Here is a 21,294-nt window from a genome sequence, read left to right on the forward strand (position 1 = left end):
GCCCTTTGCCATAGGGAAGGATGTTCCCCCCCCCACCCCAATAACCTTGGCTCCTACTGCTCATGAAAACCATTTCATTTCACTCTGGGAAGTTACTGAGTTGGGGAGGGAGCAGTGATTTAACAAACGGGTGGAGGGATCCCGAACCGTGCAGACGGAAGTCCTCTGCCTAGCCAGGGCGTAAACTTCTCCCAGGCCAGCAGCTGAGTGAGCTACTGGGCTCTGTTGTTTGGTGGGCCCGGCACCCTAGAGGATGTGGCTGAGGTTTGAGGGGCTTTTGAGGGGTATCAAGGATGGATTTTGCCCTCTCCTCCTTCCGTACTAGCCCCCCACCAAAACGTAGCTACGGTTTCTTGGTTGTTCAGATGCTTTTTGAAAGTCAGCTCTGGAAGGGGGGTGTGGCCTGCTCCTCGCCTTGGATGGAAGCGGCTAAGGGTCTGAAGCATGTAGACTCGGACCCTTTTCGGATAAGGCTTGAAATGAAAGTCCTGAGCCGCTGTGGCCCTGGAAGGTCCAGTGGTGCTTTCACAAGCGAGTGCGCTGTTAACCTCCATGTCCTGCCTAAGTTCCAGTTCTGTCCTTCTAACCGCCTTCTTGCTGCTATTATTATTTATTTGTATTTCCGTCGTGCTTAGGAGCCCCCTGCCACGGCCCAAGACCCCATTGCGCCAGGCGCTGTACGGACCCAGATCAAAAAGACAGGCCCTGTCCCCAGAATGCTTACAATCAAGGCATAAAACAGGGGAAAATAGATGGATACAGATATCTGGGGAATACCAGGGAACAATAGATGCTCTTGGTCACCACTTGGCGGTGGTCTCTGCACACCAGCCACCAACTGTTGTCAAGTTTTTTTGTAGCCATCCCGGCAAAGGAGAGATTTGAAGGAATGTAAAGAGTTGGTTTTGTGGCTGTTTACGGGAGCCCCACCCCAGCAGGAGGCGCAGCATGAGAGAAAGCACGGAAAATGCAACCCGTGGGACAGGGAGGCTGAGATCATGGACTGAGAAGAGGTGGGTGTGAACCTTTAGATGCTGAAGGAGAGATAACCAGGGTGGGGGCAGGCTGTGAAGGGCCTTGAAAGCGAAGACAAGCAGCCGACAGTTGGTAGGATAGAAAAGGGGGAGCCAGTGGAGGGACCCAAAGAGAGGGGGGATGTGGTCAAAGTGACGGGCTAGCAGAATTGACTTTGCAGCCGCATTCTGAACAGATAGGAGCAGGGCAAGGCTGTGTATTTTTCAAGGCCAGGGGGATGGAGGCTGCCGTAATCGACGCACGGTGATGGGAACCTGGGTGAGAGTTTTGGCTGGCTGGCTGGGTAGGAAAAGCCGTATCTTAGAAAGAATCTGCAAGATTTTAGACGCAGACTGGAGGTGAGAGGGCCGAGTTGCAGAGGATGGATACAGGCCTGAGTGACGGGGTATAGCGGTGTTGTCCGCAGTCCTAGAGAGAGGAAGTATCAGGGAGGACTTTGTGGGTGGTGGTGGGGGGAAGATCTAGAGCTCTGTTTTAGCCCTGTCCAGCTTGATCTAGTGGCTAGACATCCATGAGAAGATGTTAGCTGAGGTTAGTCCTGCTTTGAGCAGGGGGTTGGACTAGACACCTCCTGAGGTCCCTTCCAACCCTCATCTTCTCTGATTCTATGTCAGAGAAACAGGTTGAGTAGATTTTAGTTTGGACCGAAGGAGACAACTCTGGAGTGGAGAGAGAGATCTGAGTATTCAGCACAGAGATGATGGCTGAATTTGTTATATAACGGACTCCTGCCGATTCAATGGCTACATTCATCTTGTTCACCACCTGAAATTAAACAGTTGCATAGAGGTGTATTGTTAAGCAGCTGCTGCCTTCCGCCTCAGAGGTGGCTGTATTTCAGTGGTGGGTGACGTGATCCCTGCATGACAATTTGTTTATAAAGCAGTGGGGGATTCTGGGAATGGAAGGGAGCTGTCAGTGATGTATTTGCATGCCGTGCCTATCCCACGCTGTAGGGGCTGTGTGTGGGTCACGTAAGCCATTTGTTTCATATTTAAAATACCCATCAACAGACCGCTATGTAGCTGATAATCTGTGAGCCGCCTGTCCTCTTCCTGGTCATTCGGCTTGTATGTCACATGCCTTTTCCCCTCCCTTCACTGGGACTGGGTCTTTCTCTCCTTCGGGGACATGCCTAGGACCTGTTGGGTGCTAATTCAATCTTAAAATAATAATAGCCAGTAGAGTGTGTTGTTACTGCCTGTGGACATGAGGCTGGGTCGCCGATCCCAGCAAATCCCCACTAGGCCTGCTGTGAAGTGAATCCAAGCCCATTTCACTGGGTGTTTTAAGCCCCTGGCTTGAACAGAGTGCAGCCACTGGCCCAGCTCTGGGGTCCCCAGGCGCACTCTGCAGACCTTCGATCGGGCATCCCTGTTGAGAGCTGACCTCTCCGGCTCCCCCTGTATTTAAACACACCCCTTTCCCAGAACTCCACCCCTAAGGTGTGAAGCTTCTGGCGGGCGTTTAACCCTCTCGGAGGCACGTGGCAGTTGTGAAGCAGTCAGCATGCAGAGAGAGGCTTCCCCCAGAGTCTAACCCAGATCAGACACAGCAATCGGTGCTGCACACACGTCCCTTTCTGTCTCACCCTACCCGGGGGAGTCCTCAGGGGCCATCCGTGTGCAGGAAGGCAGGGTAGTGGAGAAAAATGTCCCTACCAACAGTTTTGTCCTTTTTAAAACCTTTCGGACCCATGTCAGGTGACACCCTGGGCGTCCGTCTTACGCGAGCACAAATTCCTGCCAGGTGACTTTGCTGCTTTGGTGACTTCTCCCCTGGCTACCCAGTTCCCCTGGGTAGAAACTGGTCAATTGGCTAGAGCGATTACAAAGCGCATGTAACTTCAGCCGCCACTTCTCGGACTCTCAACCCAGCGTGGAGGCAGGCAGGCCGCAGAGAAGAAAAGCCAAAGGTTTGCAGCCTGGCGTCTGTGCCCAGAGTCTGTGAATGCTGTGTGAGGTTGTGAATGACGCAGACAGGTTCCTGAATCGTCACAGGCTGGCCGGAGGGTTTTGCCGCGGTGAATCAGGACCCTGAGTCGATCCTTGTATTGGTTTTTTGCTCTCTGGAATCTGCTTCCCCACCGGCCCCCCGCGGCAGTAAGTGGCGATTTTAATGCCTTTTGCTTGCCGGACGTGGGATGGAGTGGCGCTGTCCTTGGATCCGGGCTGTTGGGATGGGCTCGTTGGCTGTGACCGATCCAGGCAAAGGAAGCAAGGGCCTTCTGGGTTACGCGCTGATGACTAGGGCCTGGAATTGCGATGGCTCAGCACTGCTATCTACTCTTATCCTGTGAGCGAGAATGTCCCAACCCTGGAAAGACCCCTATAGGGGACGGGAATGGGTGAGGCTCTCCCATGCGTTGTTTCATCCAGGGCTGAGGTTCACAGGACCAGAGATTCTGCCTCCAAATGAGTGGATCACCATAGCGGCAGGGCTCTGTGGGTGAGTACTGCCCCCCCCCCCCCCCCCCCGCCCCATGTGCTGGGGCTGCGTGCGGGGCTGTCTGCAGATCCCAGGTTCTGCAATGGGGAGACACGTCCACGCAGACAAGCGTGTGGGAGTCCAGGCTGCAGAACCCCCCGAGAACTTTCGCTTCGCTGTGAACCGCAGGGAGGATCTGAGCTGAGCTTCGGTGTCAGGAAGGGGGCGGGAAACCCGCGGAGGAGGGTGGGAGGAGGGGTGTCCTCTCCTTGGTTGGTGGAGGAACGCTTCCAAAGGTGTGGGGCACCGGGCTCTGGACTTGGCTGGGGCAGACGGAGCTGCACGCCCGTGTCAGGTTTGTGGCAATGCCCCCGCTGGAACCGCCGGCTGCCGTTTGTTCTTTAGCTTTGCCCTTTAGCTCTCAGGCACGCGGCCGTGTCCCCTGGGAACTGCCGGCAAGGGGGTCCCCTGGGAGAGGTGCTAGGTGAGGGCCGTCAGTCTGGGATTTAGGCCTGCCGCGATTCTCCCCGCATGCGTCGCCGGGGTAAGCTAGCTCCTCTCTGCTGGTTTCCCACCCACCGTAAGGCCAGGAACTCGCAGAGGGAGATCTGTCCACCAGGGGCTTTGCTCCGGGGTCGGGAAAGGCAGCGGTGTGGGGGAGGAGAGGCGTCTGCCAGGGTGGGGTGAGGGTTGTGGAGACAGAGGTGCTCTTAGCTCCAGGGTTTGCAGCCGGATAATAACAATACCTAGCCCTTTTCATCCAGAGATCGCACTTGGCACGGCAGGATGGTGTCGTTCTCCCCGTTGTACAGATGGGGAAACTGAGGCACAGAGCAGGGATGTGTGTAATGCCCAGGTCACCTGAAAGCCGGGGTCAGGTGTCTTTTGGAGGAGGGGATCAGTAGTTGGGAGCAGACTGCGTTTGGGCGTGGGAGGGAGACACGAAGTCTTACGTACAGGACCCGAAACCAGGGGAGGCCTCGTTCTGAGAACTCCTGGGATCTGCTGGCGAAAGGAGCCAGGAAAGGCTGCCCTGGGCTGGATAGTTTATGATGAAACCCTCCAGGTTGCAGGGCTGCTGGTCCGCAAAGATGTTGTCTGGCCGACACAGCTCGACTCGAGAGGCTTCTGCTTTGCATAGGGAGGTTAGGGCACAAAAGGAGGAAAGAGAAACATTTCCTGCCCGTGATCACAGTTGGCTTTGTCATTCCACCCTGACCACCACTGAGATCTGATCTCACTGCTGTGGTCTTGCTCCATCCAGACGGCCTGGGGGGGGAACAGCTTGTGGAGGGCGGGCTGGCTGCAGGAGGGGTAGGGACGTCTGCGACTTCCTGCAGAGAAAAGGACCCAAGAAGTGGCAACAGAGCTACCGCGAAAGTAGACGAGCCCTCTGATCTGGTGAGTAGTGGGTCTGCTATCTCAAGGGCCGGGGAAGCAGCAGTATGTAGGGAGAGAGCGTATCATGGCTTGAATGACTAGGAGGGAATTTTTAAAAATGGGGCAGATCTATGGCTTTTTCTCAAAGGCCGGTTCTTATAAGCAAAACATGAGCAGACCCAAGAGTTAAAAACTGCCATGGATCTGTAATGATTTTGCAACAGGGTAAATCTTTGGTATCCGAGAGAAAAAAGTCATTCCTAGGCGCATTGGCATAGTCACATGGGATTACACCAGTGATCCACCTGGTCCAGTTATCTGTGGCCAGTTCCCTGCTATCACCTGTCTGGTAGCAGCTGGCTTATCTCCCAGAGCATAAATTTTTATAACCCTTATAAAATGTTATAAGCAAATGAAACTCTGGTGGTCATTCATATAAATGTCTAATCCTTGTTTTGAATCCTGCTAATGAAACTCTGGTCGTCATTCATATAAAAGGCTAATCCTTGTTTTGAATCCTGCTAACTTCTTGGCCTGCGAATATCTTGTTGCAATGAGTTCCACAGGCCAAGTGTACATGGTGTTGAAAATCATATTTCCTTTGATTAGTTTCAATTTTACCTTTTGATTTCACTGGGTGTACCTTTGCTCTTGCATTGTGAAGAAGGGTGAGTAGGTGCATTTAATGGCAGTCTGCGGTATTGTCATTTCTGTGTACGTTTTTCATGCCCCTTTATCCATCTGCTCTCTAAACACACACTCTAAGTAGCGAGGGATGACTGGAGTTATCTCAGACACCACCGTACGGTAACAACTGGCATATATTAAATCATTGTATACAAGTTAGCATCCAAATATGAGCTCATGTTGGACCGGAGGCGTCTGTCTTGTCAGCATGTGGAAACTTTGAATTGTCTCTGCTCGTGGAGCTAGTATATTGCCATACTATCCGCTCTGGTTAAAAGGAGGCACTATCGAAACACTTTCTCTGTCAGTTCTGCCTGTCCTGGGGCCGGGATATATTGTATCGCAGCTGTCTGGTGCTTTGTTATTTATTTTGATCAGTATTGATACTGTACATTTATACAGACCCTGTAGTTGGAAGACATTAGAGCATTTTAGAAACACTAATCGTCACAGCGGTCCTGTGAGGCAGGTCTCTTTGACTATCCCTATTTTACAGGTGGAGAAACTGAGGCACAGAGAGGCCTCTGTTACGTCAGGGCCAGGAAGAGAACCCAGGAGTCCTGACTCCCACTTCTGCGGGCTGAGCACTAGCTCACTCGCTCTTTATCTTGCAAATACCAAATCCCCCTTTTCCTTGGTCCATTTGCCACGGGTGCTTACATCAGCCATAGGGAGAGAATAAATGACCCGGAACTGAGACAAGGGGCTTGGAGGAAGGGCCTGAGTGGAACGCGAGACCCCTAAAAGAACACAGCAGCGCTGTCTGGATTTGGAGCAGGGGACAGCTCAGTGGGGACTGGCTGTGCTGAAAGGGACTGAATAAGAAGGTGGAAGCCAAGGAGGAAGGAGGCAGGTGGAATGGGACACCAGGAGGGGTTGCTATTCAGTTGCCCATGGCCTCCGAGGGGGGCTAAGCAGCACCCCCAGAAAGTGGGTGTTGTCAGTCGTGACTGTTTAAGGTATTTTTGGGGCTACCATTAAATTTTATGTTGGAAAAAAAAATCAGGAGTCGGGCCCTGAAAATCATGCAATTTGGCTTAGCTCTCAGGGGTCACATTTCCAGGCTTTACTCTACAACCCGAAGGACTGGGAACTCCCTTTTAAAAAGAAAAAGAGAAATCTGAGCTTCTCCTGTGACTCCAGGAGCTGGGGCAATCAGAAAACCACTCGAGAGCGTGAGACTTGAGATATAACTGTAGGAGCTGGCACCACTGGCGCCGCGCAAAAGCACGGACAAATACTCACAGCCACCATTCACTCAGTGCCCCAGGTAGCTGGATAAACAGACACACCCCACGGACACAGAAAATGAAATGACGCGAAAAAAGAGCAGAGGCCCGTGTGATGAAAAATGTGGTCTTGTATTAATATTGCAGCTTCCATAAGCTAAGGAATACTTCCAGGCCTCGGGCCAGATTCTTAGCTGGTGTAAATTGGCGTAGCTCCCCATATCTCACTGGGGCTGATCTACAGCAGCGGATGATCTGGTCCTTTATGGATAAAGATCCCGAAGGGGAATGTGGCAGTGATCTGTCCGCTCCACCACGGCACTGGTGTAAAAACGTCATGATGCCAGGCAGGGAAAGAGGCTTCTGTGTTCTCACCTGCAGCACCCACATGTAGGAGTGAGAGGCGTGCATGTTCTCCAGGGCGCACATACCTTTTAGCCATCAAGTGTGTCTAGGAGCGATGCTGACTTCCGCTGTGCCAGGTGGACGGAGATCAGCAAACAACTCCCGCAGACGTGGGAGGGATAACCGCTTTCGGTTGATGCCAACGCGAGCGCGGTATAAACTAGTGATCCAGGTGGCTCATTCCCACCAACGTTTCAGGGCCCAGATCTTTTCCAGTGAGTGTGATTAACCACTGGCACAAAATACCAAGGGACGAGGTCGATTCTCCAACTCTCGGTATCTTCGGATTAAGACCGGTTGCCTTTGTGGAAGATACGCGTTAACCAAACACAAGCCATCATACTCAGTACAGAGGTAACAAGGTGAAATTCTCCGGCCTGTACTAGGCAGGTCAGACTAGATGATCTAATGGTCCCTTCTGGCGTTAAACTCGATGCATCTGTGAATCTTCCCGGTAATATTTAAAAAGTAGCTGATCGTCAAGCTCTGATGGTGGAAGTCCCTTGGATTGGGACTTGTAAGACTAGAGAGAATGAAATCATGGCCCCTCAAAGTGAGTAGGGAATTTTGCTGTTTGCTTCAATGGCCCCAGGATTTCAGCAGAGAGAGGAACATCTTCCCCCACAAACAACACCTGAAGTTTATCCTTTGCTGTCTGCCGAGCCCTGCTCGCTCCCTCTGCTGCTCGCTTGTAGAACACCCTCCTGCTGCTTGCTACGTCTGGCAGCAGCCCCCAGTGCAAAAGGAACGCAAGCTCTTGCGTTGGGCTGCAAGATTGTGAAAGCCGCAGCCATTGAGTAACTTCACTGTCTTGTTTTTCTGGGCGGCAGAAATCCTCGTGACTCTTTCGTGGGTTGCTGGCTGGCCTCTCTAGAAGCTGGCTGGTGGTGTTGTATAGATCTGGGTCCGGCAGGACGGTAATTCATCAATTGCTCATCCGTGTAATGCGACTCGAAATCCGTTGGCTCACCAATGTCTCGGTCACTGGGCGTGCCACTCATGGCTAGTCTGGCGTCTCCTCCTGGGCTCTCTTTGGGGCTTAGCTCTGGAGGCTGGGCCCCCCCCTTCTGTGTTTACACCTTGCCAGTTTCTCCTTTGCAGCCCCCGTCTCGTTCTCACGAGCCACAGCTGTCCTCTTCCTGACTCAGCCCTCCGGCCAGGTCACAGTGGTGGTTGCCCCTTCCCGCGGGGCTGGCGGGGAAGTGGAATGGGAGTACGTCAAGGTTCCTGGTCTCCAGCAGACTCAGGCAGTCTTCGGCTTCACTGGGCCATGCCCACGGTAGCTGGCAGGGGAACTCGGGCCCACCCTCTACTCTGGGTTCCAGCTCAGGGACTCTCCACACGACATTCCCTGCACCTTGCTGCCTTTCCCTGAGTTCCTTCCATACCTCCTGGCCCTCCCCACTCCTCTGGCTTTGCCAGTCTCTTCCCTCCCTCCTCCCAGGGAGTAACTTTAGACAAGGAATCTCTGCAGCTCATCAAACACGCCCAGGAGGTGGCTGCTGCCCCCTCTGCTTCCCAATCCCTGTCTTTTGCAGAAGCCTGGCTTGTCTCTCTCAGGTGAGCCTCTCTCTAATTAGCTGCCTCCAGCCGAGAGCTCCCCTGTTTGCAGCCGAAGTAGCTGGTTGGGCCCACCGTGGGCGTACTGCAGTTCTTGAAGGGCTAGTGTGGGGAGCGCCCCCCCCGTCCCCGTCTCTAACAGCTGGCCACGTGGAGGACAAGGGCATGCCATGTCTCGCAGCGGACAAAGCCACTCTGTTAGCTTGGTTGTGAGGGGCTTTGGTGTGCAGGCTCCTGGGTTCACACTCCACTGCTGGATCCGTTTGTCTCTAGACATGTGCATATCCACACGCTGCGTCGTTCGTGGCCTTCTCAGGGCCACGCTCGCCCTCGCTCAGCCGTCCATTCCTTTGCCGCCCGCCGATGGGGATGACTCTCTTTCCCCGACACCGGTGCTGTGATCTCCAGAATGGAGAAACACGTGCCTGTCGATCAGATCAGCATTATGTTGTTGTTCTTCCGCTCAATACCTGCTCTTCCAGCAGAGGACGCCAGGTCTGTGATGGTTTGTCCGTAGGGAACTTCATTGCTTTCCCACTTTTATCTTCCAGACCTTTCTCCTCTAGCTGCATTAATGACATGGTAAATGGTTACTGCTTCTTTTAGTCCCCCTGCGTGAAGAAGGGTGGATTCCCCTTAGGCCAGCAAAGTTTTCCGGGCCTAACAATAAAGCCTGTTCTACCCTGAAAAGTCAGGGCATCACAGCGACGGCACTCAGGGGTGTGGAAAACTCACACGGTAGCGGTGCCGACCTCACCCCTGGTGCAGATGTGGCGAGGTCAACAGAAGAATTCTTCCACTGACTTAGCTACCGCCGCCCGCGGAGGTGGATTACACGGAGAGATGGAAAAAAAAAAACCTTCTGCATCTCCACTGTGGTGCCACAGCGGCGTAGCTGCAGTGCCGTAACTGTGCCGCCACAGTGTAGACGTGGCCTAGGAACAGTTGAGAGTCAGTGGTGTAAGTGGGCGAATTCCTAGAATAAACAGGGACCGGGGATTTGCCCTTCTCCAGCCTCCGTATTACATCCCGCACCCAAATACCAGGTCGCTCAGCTACATTTCCTAACAATGGGCCCACCAGGAGTCCCTTGGACAGTCCAGCTAAGCCAACATTTACATCCCGGCCAACCTCCATGAGGCCCTGCAGTCACAGTTCAAGATCGAAGTATCTATCTCAGGTTTTTGCCAGAATATTTCGGTTTTAGGAATTCTTTTTTTAATGAAAAACTGGGCTTTTCCATGGAGAACAGACATCCCCCCCCTTCCCCCAATCATTTAGTTGAAAACCCAATTTTTCATCAAAAACCGATTTTGCCGAAACATTTCCAGCCAGCCCTAAACGAAACCCCTCTGGGGAGATCCAGTCCTCCTTTGGCCTTGGAAAAATAAAGCTATTATGACGAACAAACCAACTAACAACTGTTTGTATTTTGAATTCTCCACCCAGACCTAGAAATGACCCTGTGCTGGGACTTTTCCTTCCCTGTTGCCCACTGTGACATTTCAAGTTGGCGCCTGTTAAGACTGGGATATTAGTGGCACCCAAACGAAACCAGAAATTCCCACAAGGAGAGACTTTAAAAAATCTGTCAGAATTCTGCAACGAAGGCTCCAGGGAGAGTGGAAAGTATCTCTGGAGATAGCTGGGGAGCCTGTCCTGCTTGAAACAGCCCCCCTTTGAGATTGATTTCCGTGAATTATCCGATTTAATTAAGGGATTTGAACGCTACTCTATATAATTTTAACTCTGGAGCTGTTAGAGTATCTCCGTTATAGTGTTTCTCCCAGACACCCCAAAACTTCCAGATCTTACCATTTTCCTAATGCCCGTGTGTGCAAAAGGACTTGTGCCGCTCTTAGGCTCCTGGCTGTGTCTGATTCATTGACACCAACAGTGTTTTGCGGAGGTCTCTGACTGTGGGGTAGCCAGTGGCAACGCTAGACTCAGTTCATAGTGAATTCGTCCCTTTGGGAGAAAGCCCTTTCTCTTTGGTGTCTCACCTGTTTGTCCAAGTCTTTCCCAGTTCTCACAGCTCCGGGGCTGCTCATAGACTTTTTCCCTCCCCCCTGCAGCTGGCTCTGTTTTCCCGAGGAAGATAGAGACACAGACATGCTCAGCAATGGGCTAACTCTGCTCCCGCTGGAGGGCGTGAATTCTGCTCTTTTCGGTTTGATTAGATGCAACCCTGCTGAGTACTTTGCCCTCTTCCATCTCGTAAGGCGTCCTAGAGTCTCTAGCTGGGGGTGATATAATGTCACAAAAGCGGGTACTCACTCGTGATGTTCCGTACAGAGGAGTTCAGACTTACGCAATTGTTTTAGCTGCCGTTAATTCATCATTCGGGGTCTTTGGGCGTGTGTAGAAATAGAAAACAGGAAATTGATAAGGTCATGGTCAGTGTAGTTTTATGATGCATGAAGTGACTCTGAACGACAGCAATCGATGTCAAAACACAGTATGTTTGACTTCTACCCAATTTCACAGACATTTTCATTTATTTATGGGTTTACGGACAATGTTAAAATTGTACCTTTTTTTTTACTGACTGTCTGTAAATTTACAGAGACAGTTGGCAACACCCTACCTATCACCTCTCCTTCCTTACCAAGCTGTCCACGCGTGCAGCCTCTGCTGCCCCCGTGTTAAAATTTCAAATAAGCCCCTTTGTGCTTTCTCTGCTGCTGCCTCTCACGCAGAGACGACCCGTAACTCTTGTTGGTGTGTGTGTGTGTGGGGGGGCACGTGACCGCCCCATGTGTCGCCTCTGGCCCCTTTCCCACTCCCCCTGCGCCTCCCACGCCTGCTCCAACCGGGCACCACCTTGCTCCAGTCCCCTCACAACTCTTGGAAGGGTGGAAATCTTTCAGCGGACGGGCTATCGCTCAGTAGACGGCACGTTGGGGGGCGTTGCTTCTGACCCTGTAACAGCTCTGGGGTCTTTGGAGTCACGGGCAAGACACCTGAGTTAAAGGAGCGTATCTCAGTCTGAGAAGCGCTGGGCCGCGTGATGACCCTTGCTTGGCTTTCCATGCAGCAGAACATGGCAACAATCCCTGCGCTGTTGGTTTCCATCCAGCCACGGCTCTGCCTCTGCTGACTGAGATGTGCCCTTGCCCCTATGTACGTAGGGTGGTTGATGCGTGTCTCTTTCGTGCGTGCTCCTGGTGGGACTCTTGGGTGTTAGATCTGGAAGAGCCAGACGGAGTCATCTGTCCCAGCCAGCGTAGGAGGGTTCCTTCCAGTCTGCCTCCCGCTGTGTCATCAGCCCAGCTTCTTAATATCCGTACGTCTCACGGAGTTTTAAAGGACGCGCACGATGAGGCTTTCACCACTTCCCTTTGGAGAGGCTATTTCAGTCGAACACAGTTGGCTCTCCGGAGTGAGTTCTGCAGATGCTAAGTCCAAGATGGTAGCTTCCTCATTTCTCCATTTGCTCTGTGGGTTTGTAAGTGACTTTCATAGTAGCTTGAGTCTTCTGGGTGAGTTCGTCAGCGTCAGATCTGGCCGGCTTTGTGGCAAGCCACTAGATTTGTTTTAAACGTGGCTGTCTGAAGTTAGGCTCCTAGAGTTGCGCTTAGGGACCTGCATGAGCGGCCTGATTTCCTCAGAGGCGCTGACAGTCCACTGCTCCTGGTGACGTCTGGGGCATTCACAGGGGCTTACGATGCTTGGATTCTGTGGTGATGCGGGTGGTTTAAGAACCTGGATGGACTAGAACAGCCCCTCTGAAAATCAGCCCACGTTGATCCTAGATGATATCAGGAAAACATCGGTCTTAGCGTCTTGGGGGCTCAGTTTTCCCCTCTGTACAATGGGATGATGATCTCCTGGGATTTCAGTAGGATGCTACGTGGAACAGCCTGAGAAAGGGTGGCAGGGCTGGGCCTCTAGGGAGGGATTGTGCTCTCCCTGTTTGACGCTTGAATACCTGTTTACCATCAGATGATACGCGGGAGGAGGGTTGGCGGCTTAGTCCCCTTCTGCAGGGGTTGTGACCAGCTAATGTGAGACACATTCTGAGGCGCTCTGTGATTGTTTCCCACCAGGTGCAGACGCCGTTTTGAATCTGACCGAGCGGCGGAGGAATGGACTGAGGTGGAGAGCTGAGGTCTCTTTGGCTGGGCTTCTCCCGCAGCGCCATGGAGGAAGGCGCGTCCCTGCCGGTGGCCGAATGGCTCAGAGCCCTTCACCTGGACCAGTACCTGGAGAGCTTTGAGAGGAACGAACTCTGGAAGGTGTCGGACTGCCGGAACCTGACGGACGAGGCGCTGACCCGGATCGGGGTCTTGCTACCGGGCCATCGGAAGCGCATCCTCTTTGGCCTGCAGAAGGCCTTCGCGGAGGCTTTGCCCGCCACCCAGGGGCCCGAGTTGGCCGCAAGGCGGCCGGTCCCCATGAAACGCAACATTTTCCGAGTCAGCGCGGATGCCGGGAGCCCCCGGGCAGAGTCGGAGATCAAAGGTGTCTCGGCCACCCCGGCCTGCAGGAAGTCCCCTCTTCCGACGGAGCCGGGGAACCCCGCCGGCCTCAGCCCGGTGCCCCCGCCTATCCCCCCCCGAGTGGGGTGTCGCCCTCCAGTCAAGTTCTCCTCAGCGTCGCCCCCGGTCTCTGCCGAACCGTCCCCCCCCGTCTCCAGCCGCGTTGAGCCGCCTTCCCCCGCCGACGTCATCCCTCTGCTGCCCGCTGCCCTGCCCGCCAGAGACAAGCCAGGGTTTGCTGACGGGAAGGGGAAGCCGCCTTTGCCCCCTCTGCCGGCGAAACGCCACCAGCTGGAGACCAAGCCCTTGTCCCTCAAGGGGCCTGCCCTGCCGAGCCGTCCGCCCTTGCTGCCCCCCAGGGCTGTGTCCCAGCGGACGACCCCCAGGTAAGTCTCACGCTGCGCTGGGGGAATCGGAAGGCCGGTGGTGGTGGAGCCGGATGCAGGTGGTGGGGGGCAGGATAGGTGGCTTCTGTAAGGACCACGTTACCAAGAGCTCTTCTCAGGTCTCCCGAGCTCAGCAGGGCGATGCTGGGTCCGTGCTGGGGCGAGGGATCTCTAGGGAAGCCCAGGGGCTGCTGGACCCGGCCATGACCCCGGGCGGAGCTCAGGGCACTGTCTCGCCAGTCTGTTGGAAGAGCTGCGCGTCCCAGGTCTGGGTGGCCGGGGGGTGGGCATGAAGTCGAGGAAGGGTCGGAGGAAGCGCCCGGGCCTCCTAGGGGTGTCTGCGTTTTCTGGACCCGTTTCCATAGCGATGAGGCTGAGTGCCCCTGATCCAGATCTTTGCGTGTCCCCCGGAAAGGGGACCCCGGTGCTGATGTTGGGGTCGTTCACCTCCGAGACCCACAAACCGTTTCCCCCTTGTGGGAAGAATACTACGGGGAGGCTGGAGAGGATTCTGGGCGTCCTGGCACAGATAGTGGAGGGCAGACGGGGCTCCATCGCTCGGTGTAGACAGAAAGGAGGGGTGTCCTGGGACAGGGCTGTGATGGGGGCTTTCTCTCCATCACTGCGGCGGGACGCTTCTGCCTAGCTGTTGCCACTGGCGAGCCCACGGAGGCCACCAGACTCTCCCCGTCTGTAGCCCCATGTGTGGGTGGGAGCTACTGCAGTCCTGCTAGCGTTTGCCCAATCACAGAGCTGGCACCGGCAAGAGGCGGCCGGCAGAACTGCTTTAGGGGAATGTCATTGGGCATTGATTTCTCCCTACCCAGTTTGCCGACGTGTTCGGTGTTCCCACTGGCAGCCGGGCAAAAATAGACCAACCACAGCCGGCCAATCAGAAGGGGGGGGGGGGGGGAGGGAAATCAGCCAGGCAATCAAAGGGGAGCAAAAATTAAAATTAAAAAGTCCAGTGGCATGGCAGTGCAACAGCGCGCCCTGGGAGCCGGCGGCCAGGGGCAGTGCCCTGCTCGCCCGCCCTAGAACCGGCCCTGGTTTCTCTGGGGGATGGGTGGCACTGTGCCTTGCTGATTTTGTTTCCCACTAACAGGGTGCGTTTTCCTCTCTCTATCAGCCTTATACACTTTATAGGTCTAGTGGTTAGAGCAGGAGACCAGGACTTCTCTGGGTTCTGTGCCCAGGTCTGCCCCTGACTCAGCTCTGGGTACTTGGGCAAGTTGCTTAGGGCCACGTTTTCCAGAAGCAGCCACAGATTTTTTTTGTGCCCAGCTTAAGACGCCCCCCGCCTGCCGCGCCCGCTGTTCAGAGATGCCGTGCATGCCCAAGCCAGCTGAAGACAGTGCCCAGCTCTGCTGCAGAGCAAATCCCGTGGGGGGGACTGAACTTGGGCACCCCAAATTAGAGGCCTGTCTTGAAAGTTTGGGCAATAATTTGTGTGTCAAATTCCTCACCTCTAAAACGGGGATAAATATCCTTCCCCACCACTCCAAGGGAGTGCAAAGGGCTTTGGTTATCATTATTATTATTCATTTCTATCATCATCGTACTAGGAGCCCTGGTCATGGACCAGGATCCCGTTGTTGTGCTAGGCGCTGTACAAACATGGTCTCTGCCCCAGGGAGCCTCCAGTCTAAGTGTAGGACAAGGGACAGGGGAGCACAAGGAAACAATGAGACAAAGCTGGTCAGTGTGACAGGCTGTGGTCTCTGCGCACACAGACCTGAGGACTATATAAAGCTCAAAGCATGGTCACTGTTAGTGGTTTGGTGGATAGAGACTCGGCCTAGAGATCTGTAATAGGACGAGGGAGGAGGAACTCCTGAGGTGTAATCTTTCTAGGAACATGTACAGCTCCTATGACCAGAACGCCTGAAGCTACGCTGGCTCCCTCTAGCTTTGAGCAAGTCATGCCACCCGTGTGCCTCGGTTTCCCCCTCTCTGCAAGGGGGGATAAGATCCTTCCCTCCCTAGTGGAGGCTATATTAGATAATGATTGTGCAGGCCTCTGAACACAAAGCCGTGCTGGCCAGCCTCTCATTACAGTAACCTTTCCCGGCTTTGTTCCTTGAAGGGAGGTCTCCTGGGGTTTTCAGGAAGGGACGCGGGGGGGAGAGAAGATGTGACGGCCCTTGCTGCTGGCCTCGGATGGCGTGATGCTCTCTCCTTGCTCAGCACTATGTGCCTGACATGATACAAGCACAAAGCTCTTTTCTGTTGTCTTTGGTGTCATGCTTCCCTCTAGTGCTGAATTCGTGCAACTGACGCCTCAGATCCAGGGGGGAGAATGGCACACGGGACAAATTAAGGAATGTTCTGTAGACATTTCCAGCGGATTGTTTTCATCTCGTAGAGAGTGGGAGAGCAGCTACAAAGGGGATCAACCTGCTAAATCAAGCAGATTACATTCCCACCAGCTAGCAGAGCTGTCTGTACCCACTAATCTGCTTGAAAGGTGACACTCAACTTCCCCTATAAATCAGCCTCCGAGAGGCATTCCGTATCTAGATAAGTCGCTGGGTGGTCCACATCACCATAGCATCCGAGCGCTGCACAGTCATTGCTCGATTTCACCCTGACAATACTCCGGTAACGTACTACCCCTCTGGGGCACTGAGACACAGCGTGGACGAAGTGACCCGCCCGAGATCAAACGGGGAGTCTGGCTGGATTTGAACCCCTGTCTCCTGAGTCCAGTTCCACTGTATCCGTCAGACAAGTGTTTTGCAACACGTGCCTCTTGAAAAGCATCGCAAAAAGCTACTGGGGTCATGAGCCCTTGAAAATTTTATTACAGTCTAAAGCAAAGAAAATCACTCCATGTACGCTTTTACCCTGCAAGGGCAACTATTTCTGTGTTAAAAACACACACACACACACAAACAAAAATCAGATCTATAGGCTTAGCATTGTTAGCAATGATCCATGTTTTACTCTTTCTTTTATAGTAAAGATAAGGGAGTCATGAACATTCAACCCGAAAACCTGGAGAAACACTGCCATAGACCGCGTTTCCTCCCTGTCAGCACACACCCCAGAGCCTCTGGGAAACTAACCACAAACAACTGCAAGTGGCTCCCTGGCGGCCACGATTCCATTAATAGAAATGCATGAAGTGGTTCACACGGGATTTGTAAGATCCCCCCCCATTTAATGTGAAATGGCACGGTGTGTATTTACTGAGCGAGGGTCTCTGGCCTGGGCCATGCAACGCGTCTGAGTCAAGGGTCACAAGGATGCCACCTGGCCTTGGAATCTGGGAAGCAGCCAAGTGTTTCAAATATGACTTTTAACTGTTAACGCTGGCCGTTTTTAAAGAGAGAGTCAGAAGGGTAGCCGTGTTGGTCTGGTTTTAGCAAAACAGCCAGAGCCCTGTGGGACCTAACAAATTTATTTGGGCATAACCTTTCGTGGGCAGAAACCCACTTCGCTGGATGCAACACTTTGGGTGCACCCGAGGAAGTGGGTTTCTGCCCACGAAAGCTTCTGCTGAAATAAATTTGTTAGTCTTTAAGGTGCCATAGGACTCTCGCTGTTTTTTTAAAGAGAGAAATTGTTTTTGAAGAGTTCATGTATTAGTAGGAAATTAAAAAATGTAGAGAACTAAAACCCCCACAGAGCAGAGATTTGTGGGGGGAACCCCTGGGGGTTGAGAAAGAGAGGTTAAAGGTTTGAGAGCCTGTCTGAGCATTCAGTCTAGCCCTGCCGTGACCGTGGGAATGGTGCTGGTGAGCAAAGATTGACTCAAAATACGTTAAATAATTCTTTAGTGCGTATTGGCCGGGTCTGTCTAGCTACCTTTCACACACACCTGCCTGCCTGTCGGTCTAGCTGTCTCCATGCCTGCCTGCCTGTCTGTCACTGTGATATCTGAGCATCTGCCACATAAAATCAATATCAATAGAGAAGTCCCTGGATCTTTTCCCTCTTTGGGGTCAAGACTCTGCTGGGGTTTTTGTTTTGCTTTTTCCCTATGCTGCGTGGCGGCGCGTGGCACATGGCAGACAGACAAGTGTTACCCAAATAACAAATGTCACAGGATCTTATTAGGGGATAAGGCAACAAGCCGCATTTATTGTGAACACAGAAACTTGGTAACTAGTATTAAAGAAAAGAAAAGTATCAACACTGTAATAACATTAATATTGTGCTCTACTTAGTGAAATAGCATTAATAATAATGTAAACACTAGGAAAACAGTATTAACATTACATCAATACTACAATTACAGAGACACGTTTCAATTGATGCTTTCATTCACACTCTCACAGACTGACAGGCATACACAGACAGGGAGACAGACAAACATACATAGGGATCTTCCAGATGTCATAGTTACCAGCCTCTTGGTGCTCATGATAATCACTGGCCAGGTGACTAGAGCATGAGGATGAGGAGCAAGGTTCTGCCGATGCGCATCGGTACTCCTGGCTGATGTGATGTTGTAGACCCGAACCTCCAGCCTTCATCTTCTTGTCCCATTTTATAGGGAAAGGACCCCATGTAAGTTTATGGGTTTTGCATTGTCATGCTGCAACTGCATTCTTGGTGTGATCCTTAATCACCCACATTCTTGCAAGCCTGATCAGATTTTGTCCTTTGAAATGGGCTGGCTCCAAAGTTATCAGGGTGGGCTCCTCTTCGGCCATTTGATCATCTTCGCTTCTTTCTTCTTCCCTCAAGCGTTTTAGGTGAGGCTGGTGTTTTCTTCATGTCTGTTTCGATATCCCTTACTCAGACCAATTGTTCAATCACTCTTCCTGTCTACACCCAACTCAACTGCTCAGCCATTCACACTTCAATCACGCAGGGCCAACTCCTAGCTGAAGAACTTACATATTATTTTTAGAGCAAACCTTATTTCATTTTTGACAGTGTCTTTCACAATTAGATAGATACATTACATTGCACAGTGTGGCTTTTGTACTTAGAATAGGATTTTTACAAATATATTGGAAGCGGGTAAAATTAACAGATTAAACTGGCCAGTGGACATAGTACAGACATTTACTTAAAATTAACAAAGTGCAGACAGACTTGAATTAACATTGAAAAGGGTAGAACAGTAAGAGTCAGTTTGAGGTTTTAGCTTTTGATTCAGACTGATGTGCCTTTTGGTAGGAGGGTGGGGGGTGTTTGTGGCTCTGTTCTTACATATATTTCAAGAACAAGATTTTGGCCAACACAAGGAAGGCAGGAAGACGCTTCGGGCCAAAGTGTGTCGTCAGTTACTCACACCCAGCTCCCCTCTGAAGGCAATGGGAGATGGGTATACGCAAGTGATAGAGGAATTTGGCCCTTCTGAGCAGAACTAGAGGCAGCAGGAGGCAACGCCGGGGCAGGATTTTCTTAACGTATCTATATTGTTAGTTCCTCTAGATTTTCCAGTGTTATAATTATTGTAACGAGGTAATGCAGATCTAGCCCGAGAGCACGAACTCCATCCAGTGACCATTCTTAATGGCACGGATGGTTTGTGTAGCGGTAGCACCTCGGCGTCTCAGCTACAGCCCAGGCCCCGGCGGTGCCAGGCGCTGCACAAACCCATTTCAAAAAGAGAGCCTTGGAAAGCTCAAAACTTGCATGTGCGGCAAGAGACAGCAGGTGGCTACAGACAGACGGACGGGAGGATGGTGTGATGGTATCTGTCAGCGTGATGAGCAGCAGACAAAGCCCAGGCTGGGGACGCTGGAGGGTGGAGATCAGCATGGTGGCTGTTATGAGTCCAGTTATATCACGTTTCTGACCAGAGGCCCCAGTCCGACCCGGGCTCCATTGTGCAGGACTCTGTGCAAACGGGCGAGGAGATGGTCCCTGCTCTGGGAAGCTCCCGGCCGAATCCGGAGGAGGGTTTCGGTGGGCAGGGACAGGCGACAGGGCCGAGATATAGAGCTCTTGTGTGTCCATGGTGCCCGATGCCCAGAAACAGCTGCTTTTGGGGGGCTTCATGACCCGTCTCACACTAGTTCAGTGGAAGGCCCTCACTGCCTCAGGGAGCTGGACCAGGCACTTTGCAATTGACGCACCCGTTTTCCTCTCAATGTAGCGCATTTTGCGTTTAGAAATGGACATGGGGGGCGCTGGCGTCTGTGGCGTTGCTTGGACATTCAAAGAATGGCGTAAAGCTCCATAATACTCATCGTCCGGGTTACACCGACCCTCGCATCCTGAACCACTCCATCCTCAGCACTTCACAAACTATGGGCCTACACACTTCTGAAATGCAGCCAGCTCTGGGGAGGAGGGTGGCAGCCTGACGGGCTCACAGCGCTGTGGCTAGGGGAGAGAAATTTTAGCCAAGGTTCACCAGTGTCCTACCAGTATTTTACTGGGGAGGATCAGGGTCCCAAAAATGTCTCCCTTAGCAGCCATAAACGCTGTGATCCAGTAGGATTCTCTTCATTGCCCACAAAAACGCTTTCTCAGGCTCATAACTAAAGAGGGAAGGATCCCACCCGGACCAACAAACTTATCAAAATGCTTGTTGCAGGGAAAATGCATCCTGTTTTCCTGAAAAGAGACCGGGCACATGGCTGGCATAGCACGGGGCTCAGGGCGTGATGTAGGGCAGGGTTCGTTATGCGTCAGGTGACTCGTGGAGGTTGCAGGAATGTTCCAGCCTGCAAAACAATTCCCCGAAGCAGCTTGTTGCAACGTCGTCCAAGCCAACAGGGGGAATCAGTGCCTCCCTCCAGTACGATGGCAGATCTTTAGCAAGGGGCATCGCTGGCAAGGACTGGGCAGAGGAGACCCCAGACTGACGTTTGCAGAGCAGAGCCAATTAGAATAGTGTGTATTAAGGTCTCATCTGGAAAGTCTCATCTGCCAGTGACTCCTGGATGGATCAAGGGCTGAGTGGTCCCGGCCAAAGCTGAAACCTGTGTGGTTCTTGGGAATCAAGATATGACACACCTGCAGCTCCGGGAGTTTCACCCCAACCTCAGACGTCTTTACATGGACCCCTCCCCAGGCTTCAGCTCACAGAATCTGACTATAAAATACCAGGGCCAGCATTTTCTGAGCTGGGCTTTAAATTTCCCTTCCTTCAGCTTCCGCAGGGAGGAAATGGGGGATCGAATCAGAGTGGAAATTGCACCCTGGAATGCCTAGAGAATTCTAGACAGGGCAGACCGAAGAGCAGTGAAATATTGATTTCAGAGACCTGCTGAGCACGGTCCAGGAAGGGAAGAAGTGCAGAGCTTTGAGCTACTGATCACTCCCATGCAGACTCCTAAGGAAGGCAGCACGGTCTAGGTGTTAGCACCCAGCAGTGGGCACTGGAGAAATGGGTGGAGGGCCTGGAGCTGCCACAGATTCTGTGTGTGTGATGTGGGACAAGATGCTTCGCCTCTTTGTGCCTCAGTTTCCCTTCTGGAAAACTTTACAGAGACTTTGCTACCGTTGTAAAGAGCTTTGCGATCGCTGGAAGAAAAAGTGCCTGTTGATGTATCTTTATTAACACTGAATAAGGGAAAAGGGCCCATAGTTGTCAGGCTTCAGAGTACAGGAGAAGCCGTTTCTCTATGGGAATTTCCCCAGTAAGTGCTGCAGACTCAACTGGGGAGATCTAAATTCAGGTCCTGTTCTGGGGGTTTTCTCTGGAGAGCGCAGGTTCTTCTGTCAACAGAATAAGCCCAGCAGCAATGGCAGCAAAATAACGAAGAGCCGTATCCTGCAAGGTGCTGGGGTCTG

At 52.6% G+C, this 21,294-nt stretch overlaps 1 protein-coding gene across 3 annotated transcripts in view; it reads left to right on the top strand.

Moving 5' to 3' along the window:
* The window catches only part of ARAP1 (ArfGAP with RhoGAP domain, ankyrin repeat and PH domain 1), a 141,763-nt gene that overhangs the window by 22,676 nt on the left and 97,793 nt on the right, over positions 1–21,294 (top strand). The window contains exons 1-2 of one of the 3 annotated variants that reach the window (XM_067539084.1): positions 4,804–4,863; positions 12,773–13,590. In XM_067539084.1, the coding sequence (XP_067395185.1) occupies positions 12,866–13,590 (725 nt within the window). In that variant the 5' untranslated portion in view covers positions 4,804–4,863; positions 12,773–12,865. Of the gene's footprint in view, positions 1–4,803; positions 4,864–12,093; positions 12,164–12,772; positions 13,591–21,294 lie in introns of those variants that run through there. The other 2 variants (XM_067539085.1, XM_067539083.1) reach the window with 2 other exon arrangements.

The sequence above is a fragment of the Emydura macquarii genome, unplaced genomic scaffold, assembly GCF_026122565.2.
Source record: "Emydura macquarii macquarii isolate MOO-44397 ecotype Brisbane River unplaced genomic scaffold, CSIRO-AGI_Emac_v2 contig_509, whole genome shotgun sequence".
NCBI classification, from domain to species: Eukaryota; Metazoa; Chordata; order Testudines; family Chelidae; genus Emydura; species Emydura macquarii.